At 43.1% G+C, this 19,141-nt stretch overlaps 1 protein-coding gene across 1 annotated transcript in view; it reads right to left on the minus strand.

The window, feature by feature from the left end:
- PPP1R3A (protein phosphatase 1 regulatory subunit 3A) overlaps nt 1–14,375 on the minus strand; it is a 37,359-nt gene extending 22,984 nt beyond the window's left edge. Inside the window, exon 1 of the mRNA XM_073340920.1 lies at nt 13,582–14,375. Within this exon, the coding sequence (XP_073197021.1) occupies nt 13,582–14,375 (794 nt within the window). The remainder of the gene's footprint in view (nt 1–13,581) is intronic.
- Nucleotides 14,376–19,141: the final 4,766 nt, after the last annotated feature.

The following is a 19,141-nucleotide window of genomic DNA, read 5'->3' on the forward strand; positions in this document are numbered from 1 at the left end:
AATTTGATACCTTATTGCAAATCTATACAAAATTGCTTTTCCAGAGACTTATTGTAGTACTAGGAGTTTATGTTTTATGTATTTTGTACAATTTAGAATGAAGGATAAAGAATAATAATGTAGCATGTATTAAATGTACTGATGTATGATATGATTTGACCATATTCTGCCAGCCACCCTTTCTGAAAGTGTCCTAATGTCCCACTGGTAAAGATGCATTAGCCAGAATCTTGTATCTGAAGCTGATTTCAAGGCAACAGTAACAGACCTTTAGGGTCACCACTTTGTTGTAGGTTTAGCATTTTGAAGTAAGTAAAAGAATGCAATGATTGTTTTCTCCTGCATTGCAATTTGCACTTCCTGTTCAAATGCTTTGTGTAAATCAATTTTGTTTTGTGTGTGAATGAGGAATGTGTGTGTTAGAAGATAAGTGTGAAGGCCATCACCGGACCAGATGTTCTAGGGAGGAATCGAGGATGGACATAAAGGCACCAGGAGATTGCAACTCACCCCTATTGAGATGTCAGAGGAGGGCAGATTGACGACTCTAAAAGATGTGGCAGGCACCCATCAATAGGGACAAGATAGCTGTGATCAAAATAAGCATGGGATAACTCCCTGAGAGACTGATGAAAGAACAAGATAAAGGATGAGAAGAACAATTTAAGAAAACAAGCACTCATCAAATGACAATTGATTACAGCATGACAGTGCAAAACTCATTGGTCCCAATGAAGGAAAATCACTATATAATAAACAGGATGCTTTACCATGAAACTTTGGGTTCATCCTGCCAAGACCTCCCCAGAAGCTTCGTGTCGCGACTGACAGAGCCTGGCTCCTCTCTACCCATGATCAACCTAGCTGGCCACTAGATTGATCCAAACTCTCAACTGGTAACTATAACATCGACCCCAACCCCTCCCAGAGCCTGCACTTCCTCCCTCCGCCCCCCTCTGGCCCCAAACTCCCTCCCAGAGCCTGCACCCCCACCCACAGCCTGCACCCAAACTCAGTCCCAGAGCCTGCACTCCTCATCCCCTCCTGCACTCCCAGCCCGGAGCCTGCACACAGCATCCAAACTCCATCCCAGAGCTTGCATCCCCACCCACTTCCCACATATCCCCTCCTGCCCCCAAACTCCCTCCCAGAGCCTGCACCCCTCACCCGCTCCTGCACACCCACCCCCTGTCCTAGCCTGGAGCCTGCACACAGCATCCAAACTCCATCCCAGAGCCTGCACCCCCACTCCCTTCCCACACCCCTCTCCTGCCCCCAAACTCCCTCCCAGAGCCTGCACCCCCACCCCCAGCCCAGAGCCAGCACCCAAATTCTGTCCCAGAGCTGTACCCCAGACTCCCTCCCCCACCCTCCATCCCTCCCCCTCCTGCACCCCCAGAGCCTGCACCCAGCACCCAAACTCCATCCCAGAGCCCGCACCCCAGACTCCCTCCCCCACCCAAACTCCCTCCCAGAGCCCAACCTCTCACCTGTCCTGCACCCCAATCCCCTGCCCCAGCCCAGGGCCTGCACACCAGACCTCCTCCCCCCACCCAAACTCCCTCCCAGAGCCTTAGGCAGGTGGGGTCGGTGGATTTGAGGGGCGGGGGGCACGTTCTGAGCACCACCAAAATTTCTAAAAACCTGCCATCCCTGCGTGTGTGTGTGTGTGTGTGTGTGTGATTGACTGCATATGCTAATTGTTGTATTTCCAATAAATGCGGTGTATTGCCTTTTCCCCTGAAAAAGATCCCGTGTGCGTCTTATAAGCATAACATTATTACATAACCTTCTACTGCCAATCGTCTCAGACGGGCCTCAGTCTAATTCTTAGTGGGCAGATATCACCAAACAAACAACACAACTACCACTAATTAGCTTCCTTGTTGACAGTCATAGCATAGAGGACAAGGATTGAATGGGTATGGAGACTGAATGACTCTCTCATCATCAAAGGACTAAGTCAGGGTGGAGATATACTAGTAAGACAGTGAGAGGAAGCTTGCATTGGTTCCAGTTCCGTGAATAGAGGACTTCAGTACCCAGGACAGTCAATTCGGTTTAACATAAGAACATAAGAATGGCCATACTGGGTCAGACCAAAGGTCCATCCAGCTCACTATCCTGTCTACCGACAGTGGCCAATGCCAGGTGCCCCAGAGGGAGTGAACCGAACAGGTAATGATCAAGCGATCTCTTTCCTGCCATCCATCTCCAGCCTCTGACAAACAGAGGTTAGGGACACCACAGGCATTATATCTGCACAAAAATTAATCAATCAAACAAGATACACAGCCATAGGGAAATCTGACTGTTTCTACACATAGAGTGAGTAAATTATAAGGTTATATAAACCACTTTGAATATGTTTCCCACTTTTGGTTGCCTCATCTCTAACTAGGAGGTGAAAAAGGTCCATAAAAGGTCCATAAAAGGGCAACAATATTATTTGTGGTTTCAAACATGGAGAGATTAGAAAGAAAGTCTGGAAGCAAATGACTAGGTGGAGATAGTGTATGTAAGAGGAATATACAATAAGGATGAATAATATTATGAGAGCCAATTGATCCAGGGAGCAGCTGCGAGGGAATTGAATGTTTTTGCTAAATAGATAATATCCAATAGGGTTCAGGCAATGTTTGTAATAAACCTATTTTTGATTAAGATTATTTGGAATAGTGCTTCCTGGGGGATTATTGCTTCCAATTGCTAATATTTTCTTCTTTTTTTAAGTCTTAGTTTATGATTGAAATGGGAAGATAGATGGCACAGAACAAAGTGCCTGGCCAGGTCTGGGGATACAAATAATTATAGCCCCAAAGCAAACATAGACCCTAGAAATAAGGATTTATTTTCTAGCTCATTATAAAAGAGCTTGAATTTAAGTGGCAATCCTGTGGAATCTATAATGTATATCTATGAAGTCCAGCAGCTTTCTAAGTTGGAGACTTTGGTACCATCAAATCCAAACCTGAATCCTAGCCTGGAACTGGGCTCAGACCTAAATTTTTAACCTTAGCATGGTCCATCTCTAATTTTTATGGCTCATCTTAGAGTTATGATGCTTTTGAAAAGACGTAGGCAGTGTATTGCTCATATCTTGAATGAAGCTAGAGTAGCCATATATATGATCGCTGTGTATCTTATCAGATATCACTGTAGCACAGTCATAGAGCATTAAGATATGGAGCATTGTGGAGATAGTTGCACAAGAATAATATAAAGAACCTAATCCTGAAGACATGTTACATTGCTCTTTGGTACACAGAACTCTCAGAAACCAGCTTCAGTCACTCATAGCATGGGCTAACTTCTGCAGAGACAAGGTCTGCATGGTGGGCAAGGGGAATACTAAAAAAAGACAGGCATAACAAAGCTGAAGGGGGTAGGGTCTGTTAAGGAACCCTTGTAAATTAGCAATACTACTTCTTGTTACCTGTGTGTCCAACCCCAGTCCACCCTGCTGAAGCTGTGTGCTCTCCCCTTGTATAGCTGCAAAGAGGGAGAAGGATGAGTCAGTGGTTATTAGTTTTTTAAGCTGGGTATGAGAGTGAAAGGGGGGTCTCTTTTCCAGATCACTGAACCTCTGATTCCCATTGGACAAGGAGGGAGTACGGCCCAACCTCAAATTGCTGTTGTGGCAAGGGATTGGGGAGAGGTGTGAGGGTCCCATTCTCTTGTCCCTCCTGAATGCCATCGTGGGGTTTTCATCCTCTTATCCTCATCAGGCTCCTTTACCTCTATCATGTTAAATCTATTTTGGAGAAGTCAAACAGGGAGAAGGTTTCAGGCTACGTGACCTCCTTTAAAGCATTCCCTGCATTGTTAACTAGAAAAAAAACAACCCTCTGCTACCATACCAGGAGAGGTATTGAGAAAGTTTTTTGCTTTTTCCAGTCATTTCCAGAGCTCTGTGTGTGGCTCGAAAGCTTGTTTCTCTCTCACCAACAGAAGCTGGTCCAATAAAAGATATTACCTCACCCACCTTATCTCTGCAGCATACCAAGGCACTTCTGTAAGATGGCAACAGGTGCCATAGAGAAACCATAGATAGATATATGGCAGTCAGGTGAGACAGAGAGACAGATAGTGTTCTTGTGAAGGGGTCAGAATGGGTGACCATATAAAGCCCTACTCTGCTGCTTGTGAATGGGGACTACCTGAGGACAGTTCCCTGACTTTGGCGCATGGGAAGCTTAGAAAGCTTGCATGCAGTAGAAACTTGAAAGCAGGCATGGGTTGAATAGAGCTCTGAACGTGCATAAAATACCAAGATATGATCAATACCAAGGAGTGATTTTTATCTCTTTCTTGCATCACTAGAATTAAAAAGAGAAGGCAAGTATGAGATATCTATTAAAAAAGTGAGGAGACCAAGGAGATTTGTGCCAATTGTTCTCTTATGCTAACAGAAAATAAAAACAGCAGAGTTTAATACACTCATTTTCAGGAACTCTGCCACAAGGACAACCATTGTAAACTTTGATATTTTAAGTCCAAATATCTGCCTATGCACCCAACAGCCTGCATAGCAAAGGGGAGCGGAGTTTCTAACTCTTGTGTCTAATCCACAAGAAGTCCTAGTGTTGCAGGGCAGCATTGCATGCAGCAGTCTGGTACAGTACTCTTTGCTGTTGCTGTCAGCAGGGACCAGGGACAAATAATTGGTCATTAGAGTTGGAGGTTTTCAAGAAAAAGCTTTTCTTTTTTTCCCCATTGCAAAATGGTGATTTGTCAAAACTGAAACTCTTTATGGGAAAGTGCCAGTTTCAACAAACTTCTCATCTCAAAGAAATTTTGGAAAGAAAAGATTCAGAATTGTCAAAACATCCCATTATGACATTTTCAAAATGGAAAAAACAGTGTTGGGTTTTTTATTTTGTTTTGGTTCATGATGAGTATTCATTTTGCAATTTACCAAATACATAACACACACACACACACACACACATATGATCGAAATCAAAACAAAATGTTGACTTGCCCCCAATTTTTTTATTGGGCGGGGGGAAGGTTGTTGGTTCACTAACATTTTTGAGATTTTGCTTTGTTACCCCAATTCAAAAGAGGAAAGAACTTTCCAGGACAGGAAAACTGTTTCTTGCCCTGCTCTAGTCACAAAGTCAGCTGGTTCTTGCAGCTGAGGCCACACACCAGCTAGAGGTATCTAGAAAACCATGCCCTTATTGGGCATTGACATGTTAGCCAGCCACATCATCCAGCATTTTCTTGTGTGCCAGTGAAGGATTATGAACTAGATAGCCACTCCTAATACAGACATGGCTGCTTGTTTTCACTTTTGTAACTGTCTTTCCCCTTCCCTCATCCCAGAACATAGGCCGCATTTAGCCGTTAAAGTGCCTATTTTACTTCTTTTTCCCTTCTTCTATTTGGCAGGGGAGTCCAAGTTTTATGTTTAAAAATTATATGTGGTTAGCCTTCAGTAATTATTTCAAAGAAATTGAAATCTATTGTCTTCAGCTTCAGAGCCAGAAGGCTGTGGCTGGCTCATAACTTAAAATTCTTCATCAGAATAAACAGCTAGAGTGACTCTAATAACAAACCCGCTAATTAAATCTGTCTCTCATGCTGCCAGGCTGTGTTTCATGTAAACAAATTTTAGACACTTCCAATGTTTACTCATAGATACAGAAAAATATTACTTGTGATGTGGACACTTCCCAGCTGACAACTGGACTGACACCATCAAACAGTTCACTAAACAGCCATCAGGTTACTAATAATTTTTGATCACTACTGAACTAGGCTGGATTTGAAATAATGAAACTTTCCAGTTTTTTGAGACTGTATTTAAAGAGCATTTATGAACTGCACAAGAATGGTGGGTCGAAGACAATATTGAAATGTTCATTATCGTGTTAGTTCAGCAGGCAAACGGACTTTGACAGACAATAGAGACGCTGAACAATGGAGTACAACTGTTCATTTCAGCAGTATATTTCCATTTGTCCTAAAATCCTTAAGCAATGGCATGAACGATTGCAGAAACAGGCTCTACTTCTGCAAACACTTACACACGTGAGAAGTCCCATGAAGTTCAAAGGGACTACCCAGATGCATAAAGTTACTCGTGCATGTTGCAGGATCAGGCCCATAGTTATTATAAATGTCAAAGTAGTGATATCACCTAAAGAAGCCAATGAAACTATAGTGGCTGCAGAAGCGTCTCACGCACTTAAACAGTTTAGCATGCCTAAATGTAAAATTAAAAATGAATAATGGACAAAGATCTAAGTTAGGTGATTTGGCCATTTAAGTAATATAATCAGTATGGCTGAGAAAAGATAGTCAAACCTTTAAAATCAAGTTTCATACAAGCAAGCTTCGCCATGACCAATATTTCTCATACTTTACAGTACCAATTACCCAAACTTAAAAAGAAAGTCTACCTGATGGAGATGATGTTGTCATTACAGAAGGAGACCAAAAATAGGTTTTCAAATTCTATATGAAAATGAATAGCAGTCAGTACTGTAGCCGTTGGTTGTATGTTGTTTATTTTGTTGGTTCATTACATTTATTTTTCTGTCCCCTGACTTCAGTTTTGAATATGCTGCAAATTTTTGTAATGACAATGCCTAATTTCAAAAGAAAAGTTGTTGGGATGGACACAAGCAGCGAGTGATATGGGTCCATGATGCCTGTGCTCCACCAATATTTAGGAACTTGGGCCCAGCTCTACCAATGTTTGGGCTTACCGCGCTTTGGGGGGCGCCACACTTCAGGGGGATGCCTGGGGAGTTAGCAGGGGGCCTGGCGCTGGCAGCAGCGAGTGACCCGACCCCAGCCCACCCCACTGTACTCCGCCTCGCCGGCTCCCAGCATTACTCAGGGGAGGGGGCAGAATCCAGAAAGAGGCAGGGCGGGGATGGGGTCTTGGGGGAAGGGGTGGAATGGGGGCAGGGAGGGGGCAGAGCAGGGGCAGGCTGGGACTGGCTGGCTTGCTGCTGCCAGCGCCAGGCCCCCTGCTAATGCCCCCAGCCGCCCTGGACCCCACGTCCTCGTGAAGCACGGGGTTCCCCAAAGCATGGGGCGCTGGGCAGTTGCTCCAGTCCATCTTATGGACAGGATGGCTCTGGGTCCAGGGCAGCCTAGGGAGTTAGTGGGAGGCCTGGCACTGGCAGCAGCAAGTGGCCCAGCCCCAGCCTACCCCCGCTCCGCCCTCTCACTGCCCCCATTCCAACCCTTCCCCCAAGACCTTGTCCCTGCCCCGCCTCTTTCTGGCTTCCGCCCCCTCCCCTGAGTGACGCCGGGAGCCAGCAGGGCGGGGCGGAGTAGAGTGGGGTGGGCTGGGGACAGGTCACTCACTGCTGCCGGCACCAGGCCCCCCTGCTAACCACCCAGGCCACCCTGGACCCAGCATTCCCCTGAAGCATGAGGCCCCCCAAAACGTGGGGCCCAGGGCATTTGCCTCGGTCCATCCTATGAACAGGACGGCTCTGCTTGGACCCATTCTGGGCACCACCAAAAATTATACAAACCTGGCACCCATGGGGGTGGAAGCTGCAAGTTTTGGCAGGTAGGTAGCAGGACATTGGTCATTTTGGTACTTGAGAAGGCTTAGGAACATATTTGGGACAGTGGAGTTAGGCTTATTAGCTAAAATGAACAGCTCTCAGATATAGTGTTTCATGCTGCTTGCAGACTCAGGAAGGCAGCACTGCAGTGTTTTGCAGTGTTTTGTTTCATATTTTCAAGGTTTGCTTCAAAACCATGAGAGCTAGAAACAGCATTTTGTAAAAAATGAAACCTTGGATTTATGAGCACAATTGTGTGGCAAGGAGTGAATTCCACAGCCAGGGCGTGATGGAACCACAGGCTCTATCATTGAGTTTAATGGGGGCGAGACTGGACTCCGTAAGCATGTTATCATCACTCTCACTGGAGGCAGGACCACTCTAGCTGTGAGAACTGCCCTCCACAGATTTTGACCTGGAGTGGTAGGAAGAATATAGAGAGCAAGCTGGGAATAACAGGGCGGGCTTGACAACAGCAGTAATGATGCTCTTTCAGCTGGCTCCTTGCAGAGGTGAAAGTAAGCCGGTTCACCCCAGTACGGCATACCAGCAAAAGCCAGTGCGCCGTACCAGGGTGGATCAGCTTCCCCAGGTGGCAATTTAAAGGGCCTGCGGCTCCCAGCAGCGGCTGGAGCCCCCATCCCTTTAAATTGCTGCCAGAGCCCCGCTGCCGGAGCCCTGAGGTAGCAGCAGCAGGGCTGGAGAGGAGATTTAAAGGGCCCAGGGCAGTAGCGACGGGCGAGCCCTGGGCCCTTTAAATCGTCCCTGGAGCCCCGCTGCCACTTCCCCAGGGCTCCGGCAGGCTCCGGGGATGATTTAAAGGTCCAGCACAGTAGTGGCGGCTGGAGCCCCATCCCCAGAGCCCTGGAACACTGGGGAAGAGGCAGCGGGGCTCCGGGGACGATTTAAAGGGCCCAGGGCTCCGACTGCCGCTACTGCCCCTGGCCCTTTTAAACCGCTGCCAGAGCCCCCGGCTGCCGCTGTTGCCCCGGGAAGGGGGAAGGAGGCACTTGCTGGTCCTCCCCCAGCCCCGCCCCTTCCACCAGAGGCCCCACCCTTTCCGGGGGCCAGAGCCGGCCCCAGCCCAGCCCTGTACCGGTAAGTCCCTAGACTTACTTTCACCCAAGGCTCCTTGTGAATGGACAGCCTCTCTAACAGCAGTAGGGAACAGCTGCTCTCATGGTAAGAAATGTGAATATAGTCATTTCCTAATAATAGTAATAAGCTTTAGTCAAATCCCCATGTCTATATGTTGATCAAGGTGTACACTTACGACTTAAGATTCTCCATAACAACCTTGAGATTAAACAGCCGTACACAAAGCAGGAAGCTTGTGTTTTAATACCTTTTTCACTCACTTTTTCCCTCTTTCTGAATCTGAAGTACAATAAACAAAAGCAAAGATTAAAAAGGAAACAAATTTAAACCCCTTCTTTTATATATGCCATTTTGTCATTGTACAGACACTCCTGGAGGTAGAGAATCCGGTATGCTGTTTGCAAACATGCTCTAGAGTAGTTCTCAGGTTCTTCCAGCCTTGATTCTCCACTCCATCCCAGCCGCACTCAGATGGGCAGGCAAAGACACAAGGAATTGGTTGCAGCTCATTGATTCAGGACCGTCTGACCCTGGCACAGGCTAGAGCTGCGAAGAAACAGCATTGGCCCTCAGGGACCTTATTCCAGCAGACAATTGGGCACCAGGGAGCTCTACCATGCTATGTCCCTAATATGCCTTCTTCTCTCACTTCTGCCAGGAGTGGGGAGCAGCTAGAGCAGAAGCCAGCAGAGCAGCTTATGCTAGCTGCCCACGAGCAGGCAGTTGTGCAGGAAGAATCTCCACCAGCTTTTTCCAGCAGCTTTAAGGCCACTCTGCACTTATGCAACTCAAAATGGCCAAAATGGACCAGAAAATCTGACCCTTTCAGCTTTCACCTATTCACTACATATAACATAGCCTTCACCCTAGACTTTGTCCTTATTTTTGTTTCTGTTTAAAACTAGCATGATTTCAGACAGTCCACAGAGAAAAGTCAATTGATGTATTAACCCTCGAAGAATGCTACAGTAAAACAATTAAGAATCTACTTCTAGGAAAGAAAGCACAAGACCAAGCAATCAGCTTATTGAACTGCACCATCAATTTAGGAAGTACCATTTTGGGCAAAGAGAGAGAGAGAGAGAAGCAAGTGGGTCATATCTCTAGCAGTTATGATAAAAATGACAGTATCCACTATCCATTTCAAAGAGGGTAGGGAGCCAAATGTGCACACATGAATTACACTGCACTCATGCTTCAATGTACTCCAACTTTTCCATATCTGTTTCTTGGTGTAATATTGATGCCAAATCAGCCACATCTCTCATATGCTTGCTACCATTGTTCCAATGACTTCAGGCAAATAAGGACTAAAGACAGTACTGGCATTAATCCACGACACAATCATGTACGAAACTCTAGGACCAAGGGCCATAGTTCAGATTCATTGTCTGTGCCTTGTTGAAATATAATACAAATTGTGCCTTACTGAAAGTGTTTCCACAGCTCATCAGATACTTGCTACTACTATGTATTACAGACATTTTTCTTAGGTACAGGCTAATGGAACTAGTAGGAAATCAACTTCTATTTAAGAAAAATGGAGTTAAGATACTTCAACTATTGCTTATACAATGCTATATTTGTTAAACTGTTAGGATTCATGTGATTCAAATCATATGCATTTTCGAACTATTCTCTTTTCTAAATGCTGACCTTCAAATTATTAAATTCTAGAATGTAATTAGTTTGAGTCTAATATTCTTTCCCCCCCTCCGTGACTTTGTATACTTATGGGACTTTGTAAGGCAAATGCACAATCTCAAACAGGCCAACAAATAAAAAGCAAATAGTGTGCATTATAAAAATTCTTTTGAATGAGTTTTTGAACTATTCAAAACTCCATTGAATATAAATGATTTTTGAGGCTTGCAAAAGCATCCTATTATAGCAAGACATTTTTCTACACATTATACTGTCAATTCCGATACAGTTTTTGAAAGGTGTTATAAATCAGATATTAAAATTCATGTTGGATTGAATCTCAGCATGGAAGGACATAGAGGAAGGCAAAAAGTTTAGAACAGATCTGTTTAGCCATGTTTACGTACAAAAGTTGGCGGGGGTGAGAGTGGGGGGATAGTATTGTGCCAGGATTTTCAAAAGCACTTGTGTGTTTCTGATAATCACACTCAGGTGCTTTTCAATTTTTATAAGTCAAGAGGTGCACTTTTCATTATGAAATCTGGTATGTGAGCCCATGTTGAGAGGTTCAGTTTCTTAAAAATAATGATGTTGTAGGGCCCATCCCTGCCCTGACTCAGACAGATAGTCTGACTTGTGACAAGATGGGCCATAAAGTGTATCCTCGTTTGACAAGATGGCCACTGTTGTGTATCCTCAGTAATTTATTTCTGACAGTGCATGTTATCTTTTTCTTTTTATTCTCATAAGTAGGCCACACTGAAGTCACTGCATTAGGCAAGCAGGGTTTGGCCCACAGCTGATAAACCTATCTGGTTAAAAATCCCTTTCTTAAAAAGTTCTTAAATACTTATGTATCTGAAAGATGCATGAGCCATCAGGCAAATTATTCATGTTTTGAGAAGAGATTTAAAGACTTTTAAAGTTTGTCCCTAACATTAGGCGTCTAAGTCCATATGTAGGTACCTGAGTAAGTGCCCTGATTTTTAAATATGTTGACCAGATGTTCTTATTGATTTGGCCTAAGTGTCTGTCTGATAGAAAAAACACTCTAATCACATTAGATGAGATTCAACATTTAAAACTCCCAGTTTGGATGACTGGGTAGCAATAACCCTTAGCTATGGACGTACTGCATGTACTGCAAGTAATAGTCCTTTTGGAGCCAGAGAGCCTGAATCTGATCTTGCACCAGTGAAAATTGTAATTCTCCTGAAGTCCATGGACTCACACTTATGTGACAGATTCAGGCCCACATAGTCTCTCAGGGACCATAGAGAATTTTTAAGATAGATTCTATAGATACTTTGAGAGTGCTTTTATTTACACTAAGGCCCCTTTACGCTGCTCTGACAGTGTAAAGGGTATTTAAAGTGGATGTCAGTGCAATTTGCTGATGTCATGCAAAGGGACCTTCATGTCACTGACGCACCAGGATTTTTATTTATTCTACTACAAAAACATACATCCCCTGTGGTTCCCTGTTGCATGGTATGGGAGGGAACAAATCCACAATGAAAGTCACATGGGGCATTTTGGAGGGGAAGGTGGCTAAATGGGATGCCACCCCCTTTCTTATTTTTCATTCTTCTGTCTGACCCCATGTCAGAAGTTAGCATATACAGGGATGGCAGGAAAAATCCATAGAGTGGCATGCTTCTTTCCCACACCCTCATTCTAGACAAGCCATAGGAGAACTCAGAGAATTAATGCCTGCAGCACTATTAAGCCCCATTGCATGCTCTTCCATTCAGTTATTGAGAACAACTGGAAATGGTAGATGCTGATCACAGCAGTTGGGTAACAGAGATAGAAGAGGTATTGCCCTTCAAGTCTTGCAGCAATCTTCAGGGTTAGGGCCGTCAACTGACTTCTTTCTCCCTGCACCTTCAGCCTCTGTTGCAGCTGGAGTACGGGTATCCTGCCCTTCACTTTTGCTCAGACGGGCAAGTATAGGCCATATGCATTTAAAACCACAAATGTAAAATAGCATTGTCCGACTGAGAAGTTACATAGAAAATTAAGGCTGAAAATTCATCATTAATTCACCTGTTGTGCCTTGATATTGCAGAGAGAGCTGTAGACAAAACATGGTCCTGATCCTGCCATCCTCGGTCAAGTAACATTCCCATCCCATGGGATCGTGCCTGAGCAAAACTGCAGGATTGGGGTCCATGGGTGTGATCATGAAATGGGAGTTTTGCCATTTTGCAGGGCCCATATATGTGCTGCTTTATTTATAACAGGTTGAGTTAAATAGAAAATAGGAATCCAGAAGTTCAGATTATTCCTGAATTTCCTTGAGTTTGTGGGTTTAAGTCATAATTTAACCATTAACTTTTTGTTTTCTAGTTACTATAGTACGTATCTGCAGGTAATTACTGCAGACATTGTTTTAAAATAAACCTACAGATTTGCATGATAAGCCTTATTTTAATGTGCCTGTGTTTGTCTATTTTTTTTATGTCACTGTTAGTCTCCTTTGTATCTCTCGCCTGTTTAGGATTTTTTTCAGTGCCCAGAGAAACATCCATCACTGCTGGGAAGCAGATCTCACTACAGGCTTCCTGTGGCATAGCCAAGCCAATGACAGAGAAGATTGTTCCAGTTGCTCTGAGTGAAACAAGTCCCTTCCCTGAGTTATTAGCTTCCTGAACCACCATTACTGGTTTTTGTTTTTAGTAATGACATTTAGAAATTTCCCATATGAATTCACAATACACACCTATTGTAACATATATCATAAAAAATCTGGGGGTATTTTTTTGCTTTGAAAAGAGTTTTGATATGGCAAAGAACTGAATTTAAACTTTTGGTACTGTAAGCACACCTTAGTGTGCAGCCAAATTCCCACTGATGTTAATTGGAGTTATGTGCTGTAGAGATTAAAATCAGTATTTACCCCTTAATTTTTATTACTTGATATAGCTGCAGAACCCACATTGACCTCCCCAACCAATAGGAAACGTGGCATTTTTAGTAATAATAACATTTGACCTCACAGCTTAACACAATTGTATTAAATAAGTATGTGCTTTACTGAAAACAGTTCTTGAGCAGAATGGTCTTACTAATCCTGGGCAACAAGTGGAAGCAAAGCTTAATTACAATGGTTGTAGTTAAAAAGTCAGCATTAACCAGCAGATACCACAAAGTTACCAATTATTTTCTTTTCTCAAATATGGAAAAACTGGTGTCAGATACAGCTGTGTGATTCTTGTTGACAAAATGCTGACTTTTAAATAGTGACTGTTGTATCTGAGGACTTTGAAAACTATTAAACAGTAAGAAGTAACCTCACCTGCTTGGCGTTGTCTTTAAGCAACCTTTGATGTATTTGTCAGTAGCCTCTTCGTGAGATACATCATCCACCTCCTGCACAGTTTCTTTCTTATGACAGAGTAGTATGTAATTTTTGTCATCATTGTTTGCCCAGAATGTACCAACAGATGTCTCGTAACGTATACAGAACTCAACTTTAGCTCCATTTCTCTGATAAGGAGGAACCAATGAAATCTTAAAGAAGAACTGGTCAGTTTCACCATCACAAGAATTAGGCACATAGTCTGCTAAGATGTCATAGTAAGTTAGCCAGTCATCTAGTGACATTCTCACATATATCAACTTTTCAAAAGATACATTTAGAACTCGAATAATGCCCTTCATACATGTTATCCCAGGTAGGAACTCAATTGACTCTAGAAGTACTTTCTGTACACGCACTTGTTGCAAAAGGTCTTCTTGTGAGGCAGGTAATATAAACAGTGGAGAGAGAAAATATTCCTCCGCAGTTAAAACTTTAACTTCTAAGTCATCGTTTTGTGATGTGGCTGGAACTTCCCAAGTATCAAACTCTTTAACAGACACAAGATCAAAGCCGAATGCATCAGCAAACGAAACTTTTCTTGCAATGGTAGATGGGGTTTCTGGTTCCAAGTCTTCTGAAGAAGCAGAATTCCGCCTTCGGGGAAGGGGGGAGAAACGAGGCTTAAGGGTATCTTTAATATCTTCATCTTCTGAAAGGGAATCATTTAAAGCAGAAACTTCTAATAAGTTATCCCTTCTAAACTGACTAGGTTCTTCAAAAGACTCCATTGGGCTCTCTGATATAAACTGAAAGAGAACTCTGCAACTAGTGGCAGCTGATATTTGAGACACTATGATTTAAAACAAGGATTAATGTTACAGTTGACATTGAAAGAAAAGTGAGTCAGGTCTATTAATATGTGCAGTGGTGTGTAAACTATGTTGGACTCTTCTCCAAAGGCCTTAAATCTGATAGCATTAGTGTTACAATTTCAGACATAAGTTTTAAATAATGCATTGACTTTTTTTTTTTTTTTAGGAAGCATCTGCAGGCAAAGCACCAAGGTAACATTTAAAAATCTGACTTCTTTGCATTGTCAAAATGTGAAAATATAGATATTTTTATACAATCAATTTATATTATAAAGCAAATGTATAACATAGCACAAATGTCAAGCCATAAATCTCCCATTGGATGTATGTTCTGTCAACACAATGTTTCTTTCCTGTGCATAATTTCTACTTTACTTCTCAAGGACATTATTTACATTGTGTCCAAATACAAAAATGCAAGGAACACAGAGAACCAAATTGTGTCCTGATTCTATACTATGCAAATTCACCAGATAGGGCCAGATTCGGGAGCTATGCCCATTTACACCAGGATCTTGTCATCAGAAACATTTGCCAATTTTAATACAGCCATAATAATATACATTCAAATGAACCCAGAATGCAATTAAAAGGTTTAGTGACTAAACTGAAGATCAAGTTATGAGGAATCACTACAATTATGTCTGTTTATTAACTGCTGGTTACGATAAGATCTTTTAGGGGTAAATTGTAGCTAGCCCGTATTCAGCTGCATGGATACGGAAACAAGGACCTCCTTATGCAGCCACCCAGAATCACAGCCCCCATGCAGGCCCTCCACCTTTTCTGCAGAATGCCTTCCAGTGCTCCCACTGGAGTTAAATGTCTCTGCATCACCCTCAGCATGGGACTGTGGATAAATGCCATAAATAAGCCATCAATCAGTCAGCATTTGGATATCACTTTCAAGGCACTCTGTACATAGAAACGTACAATGTTACACTGATCAGGAGGCAAAGGCCATGACCTGGCAACACCACTGTTTCCCTATCCATGTCTACTAACTGTCTTCCCCTACTGCCCCAATGTCACTCTCTTTCCCATGAGCCCTCTTTTCTGACAATACTGCCTCCCACACTGTGAGTGCATCTCTATTCCTGTTTGCTATTTCTCCATTATTCTCACCTCTGCCATTGCCTCATCCATTGCTGTTATGCCTCCCTACTCCCCTGTTGTCAATGTGTCTCCATTGATACTTCCTCTTGTGACAGGGCACATATAAGCTGTGCTTCCCTTTATTTAAAAAAAAAAAAGTAAAGTATTTTACCATAAATGCCTATCCTGCTTGAGTATCACTATGGTAAACTGGGCTATTGCTGTAGAATACTTTTTAATAAGGGGACTAACATACTTTGCAACAAGGAAGAAGATGCGGCTTAGAGAGGCTCTGCACACAGGACAGTAGATCTGTGCAGCATAGGCCTGCAGAGAATTGATGACCGCATGCTGAAGATAGAGAGGAGGGAGATCTCTGTTGGGAGCCTTCTGGAGTCCCAAAGGAGCAGCCACCATCTTCTCTCCCTAGGTAAGTTCTCATGTGACAGCAGTTTCTCTTCTGCCCTTGCTTATGAGGAGCAAAAGCAGTGCATAGCTGCAGCAACCTATATCCTGGCAGCTACATGCCCTTGACCATTTTGACTATGTGCAATTTGGGTCATGTGAGGCCTGTGGTAAATTGTGGCTGTCTTACATCCTCTTCGCCTAGATAACCTAAGAAAATATTCCAATAGCAATGATATAAACCATTGGAGCTTACTTACAGCAGTGCTACTGTAATGATTTGGTCCTTTTCTGTTGCATACTGCAATTTTCCCCTTTTATTTGTTATGAAAGCCTTTTTTTTAAAAGGTTTCAGAGACCCAGTAGCTTGCAGACAGGGATTAACTCCCAGATGAACTCTCTGGAAGGCCACACAGGTGGGAAGGGCTGGGCTAGGAGGGCAGTGAGGAAGACAATCAGGAGGTAAGGGCTTATCTTGTGCCAGGCAGCCCTTTTAAAATTGGTTCACTGTTAGACAAAAAGGGAAGGACAGGTGAGTAAGCAGAAGGTTACCAAAAGCTGCAATGGCAGAAACTCTTGCTAGACTATAGGGAAGCCTGAAGAGAGATGGGCTTCGGGGAGGGGGTGTTAAGCCTATTAATTCAGAAAAAATGCTCTGTCTGGGCCTGCTCCAACACCCAAGGAGTAAATGGGAATCCTTACATTGACTTCAGTGGGCACTGGATCAGACCCTCTGTTCGGCTGTCTTGGCCAACTCTGCCAGCGTAAAGAGTGCTACATCACATGACTAGTAACTGTACATTACACAAAGCTTTAAGTAGAAAGCATTATCCTCATGTCTGGATTTCTGTGCTCTTGTCACATAGGTCAGACTTTTATTTCCAATTACTATTTGTTCTCTTCTGTTCCTTCTGGAAAACAGAAATAGACAGTGGAGGGCAAAACATTTCCAAACCCAAATAACATCAGTTATGTCACAGTGTTTTAACTGAACAGGATTAGCCTGTGGTTCTGAAACGCTACCCTGCCGCTTGTGGAATTCATCCCCTAGTTGTTTCTAAACAATCCTGGCTTGATTTAGACTTTTAGTCTTGATTTAAAGAGAGACAGCACTTCTGAACTAAGGAGCAGTTTATTTCCCCTCTGGATCGCACCAAAGGTATTTTCAACCCATTTTCCTGGCACAACTTGCCTGGGCCTCCTTCTCTAGGGCTTTAGCTTCCCTTTTTTTATCTACCTTTGTATATTATTAAATTCAAATGCTGAATTAAGATTTAACCAGTTTCTGTATATTCTTAAATGCCATTTAAGTAATAGTCTAACCACTAAAAGCAATTGGGCCAGGAATAAGATCACTGTAAAATTTAACAAGTCCCAGCAAAGCTTTCACAGCAGTACAGGGACCAGCTTCTCCGCACAACAAACTGCAGTGAGCATTCCAGGAGGGGCTTCATGGAAGCATCTTTATTAAAGCCACAAGAGAGGACTTCAGGCCAACTGACGATGAGCAGCAGGAACCCTGGTCAAACAGTATGTTCCCCAGTGCGCTAGAAAAATTGCGTTCACCTCAGTCCAGTTCAACTCAGAGTATGAAGCCAAAATAATAGGTGGAGTAGGGTGAGACTATAGAAATGGTTTCCCCATGAAGAACAGACTACCTCAGACAGTTGCTGGATGGTCATAAAAGCTGGAGGAGAGATGGTTAAAAGGCCAAAAGGGTTTAGAAAACAGGGTCTTGGCATACCCTGAGGAATATCCTGAAATCATTGTTTTTTTAAGTCTGTGGTCTTAAGAAAGAATGCACACATCATGTTCATCTGTGTTCTGCCAAGATATTCTGGCCTCGTAAACAGTGATTTTAAGAGCAACACAAGTTAATAAAGGCTGTAACAGCAAATTTGTATCTGTGCAACTCTTGCTATCTTTATATTCTACCCTCAGTTACAGACTCTGAGTATCTCAGTGGAGCTGCAGAGAATTTGGACCTCCAGTGGCCAATTGGTTATCAGTTCTGTTGATCTCTGTGAGCCAGCATAGAAACCAGTCCATTCTATGAAACCTGTGCTGGTTTTACAGTGCTAACAGAAATAGTAAAAATATTTTAATAATAAAAGTAGTACATACACTGAATACACACAACACATTGCAATCAATAACAAAACTCCCATTGACTGCAGTGATACCAGGTTTTTGTCGCAAGGAGCAAAGCAACTGTGTGAGAGAGCCCCATTCTTACACAAAAACAACGAGGAGTCCTTGTGGCACCTCAGAGTCTAACACGTTTATTTGGGCATAAGCTACCCAGTGAAGTGGGTTCTAGCCCACGAAAGCTCATTCTTACACAGTCACTTGTCAGGGTAGAATTGCCCATTCCTGTCCCAGTATTCATCAAGGCTATCTTTTCAAGAAAACTCCATTTATAGCAAATTATAACAAAATCCAATTCAGCTAATCCACCTCATGCCCATTACAAATTGTATGATATCTTTCTTCTTGCCATACCTATTAGTCTTTGACTAAAGCATTATCTGAGTTAGCCTGAGATTTTCCTCCTCTTGGACAGAATGTGTTGACGCAATGATGGCAGCTTCCAATGTTCTATCAGCACTTTAGACAATGCATTACTAAATGCATTGATAACAATAATATGTTATCATAATAATAATAACAATATGCCCGCATGTGTGCTTGAGGAGTAACCTGCTGCTAGCTACAGATTGGAAAAAATCAGTACTGTCACAGAAGATTCTTATTTATTTGTATTACCATATCACCAAGTAGCCCTAATTATGGATCAGGACTGCACTGTGCTATTCAAACACAGAACGAAAAGGTGGTCCCTCTCCCAAAGAGCTTACAACATCCTTTCTCTCTCCTTGGTTCATGGCCTCAGACAATGGGCCAAATATGAAGAATGAAGGCTGTGATAGCAGTTTCTCACACGTTGACCCTGATTTATGCACTACTTCAACCTAGTGGTGAAGAAGTTTGTCCAAGATAACGAGCAGGTGAAGACTATTCTCACCATTGCCTGAGAGTGTTGCAGCCATTTCTGCTACATGTTGACTTCTCAAATGAGGCATCAACATCTCTGCCATAGCATGAAGCAGGAGATGGTGACACAGTGGAATTCCATCTGCCACATAATTAGCTAATACTGAACTATGAACAGCACATAGTCA

This window comes from Lepidochelys kempii, chromosome 1, assembly GCF_965140265.1.
Source record: "Lepidochelys kempii isolate rLepKem1 chromosome 1, rLepKem1.hap2, whole genome shotgun sequence".
NCBI classification, from domain to species: domain Eukaryota; kingdom Metazoa; phylum Chordata; order Testudines; family Cheloniidae; genus Lepidochelys; species Lepidochelys kempii.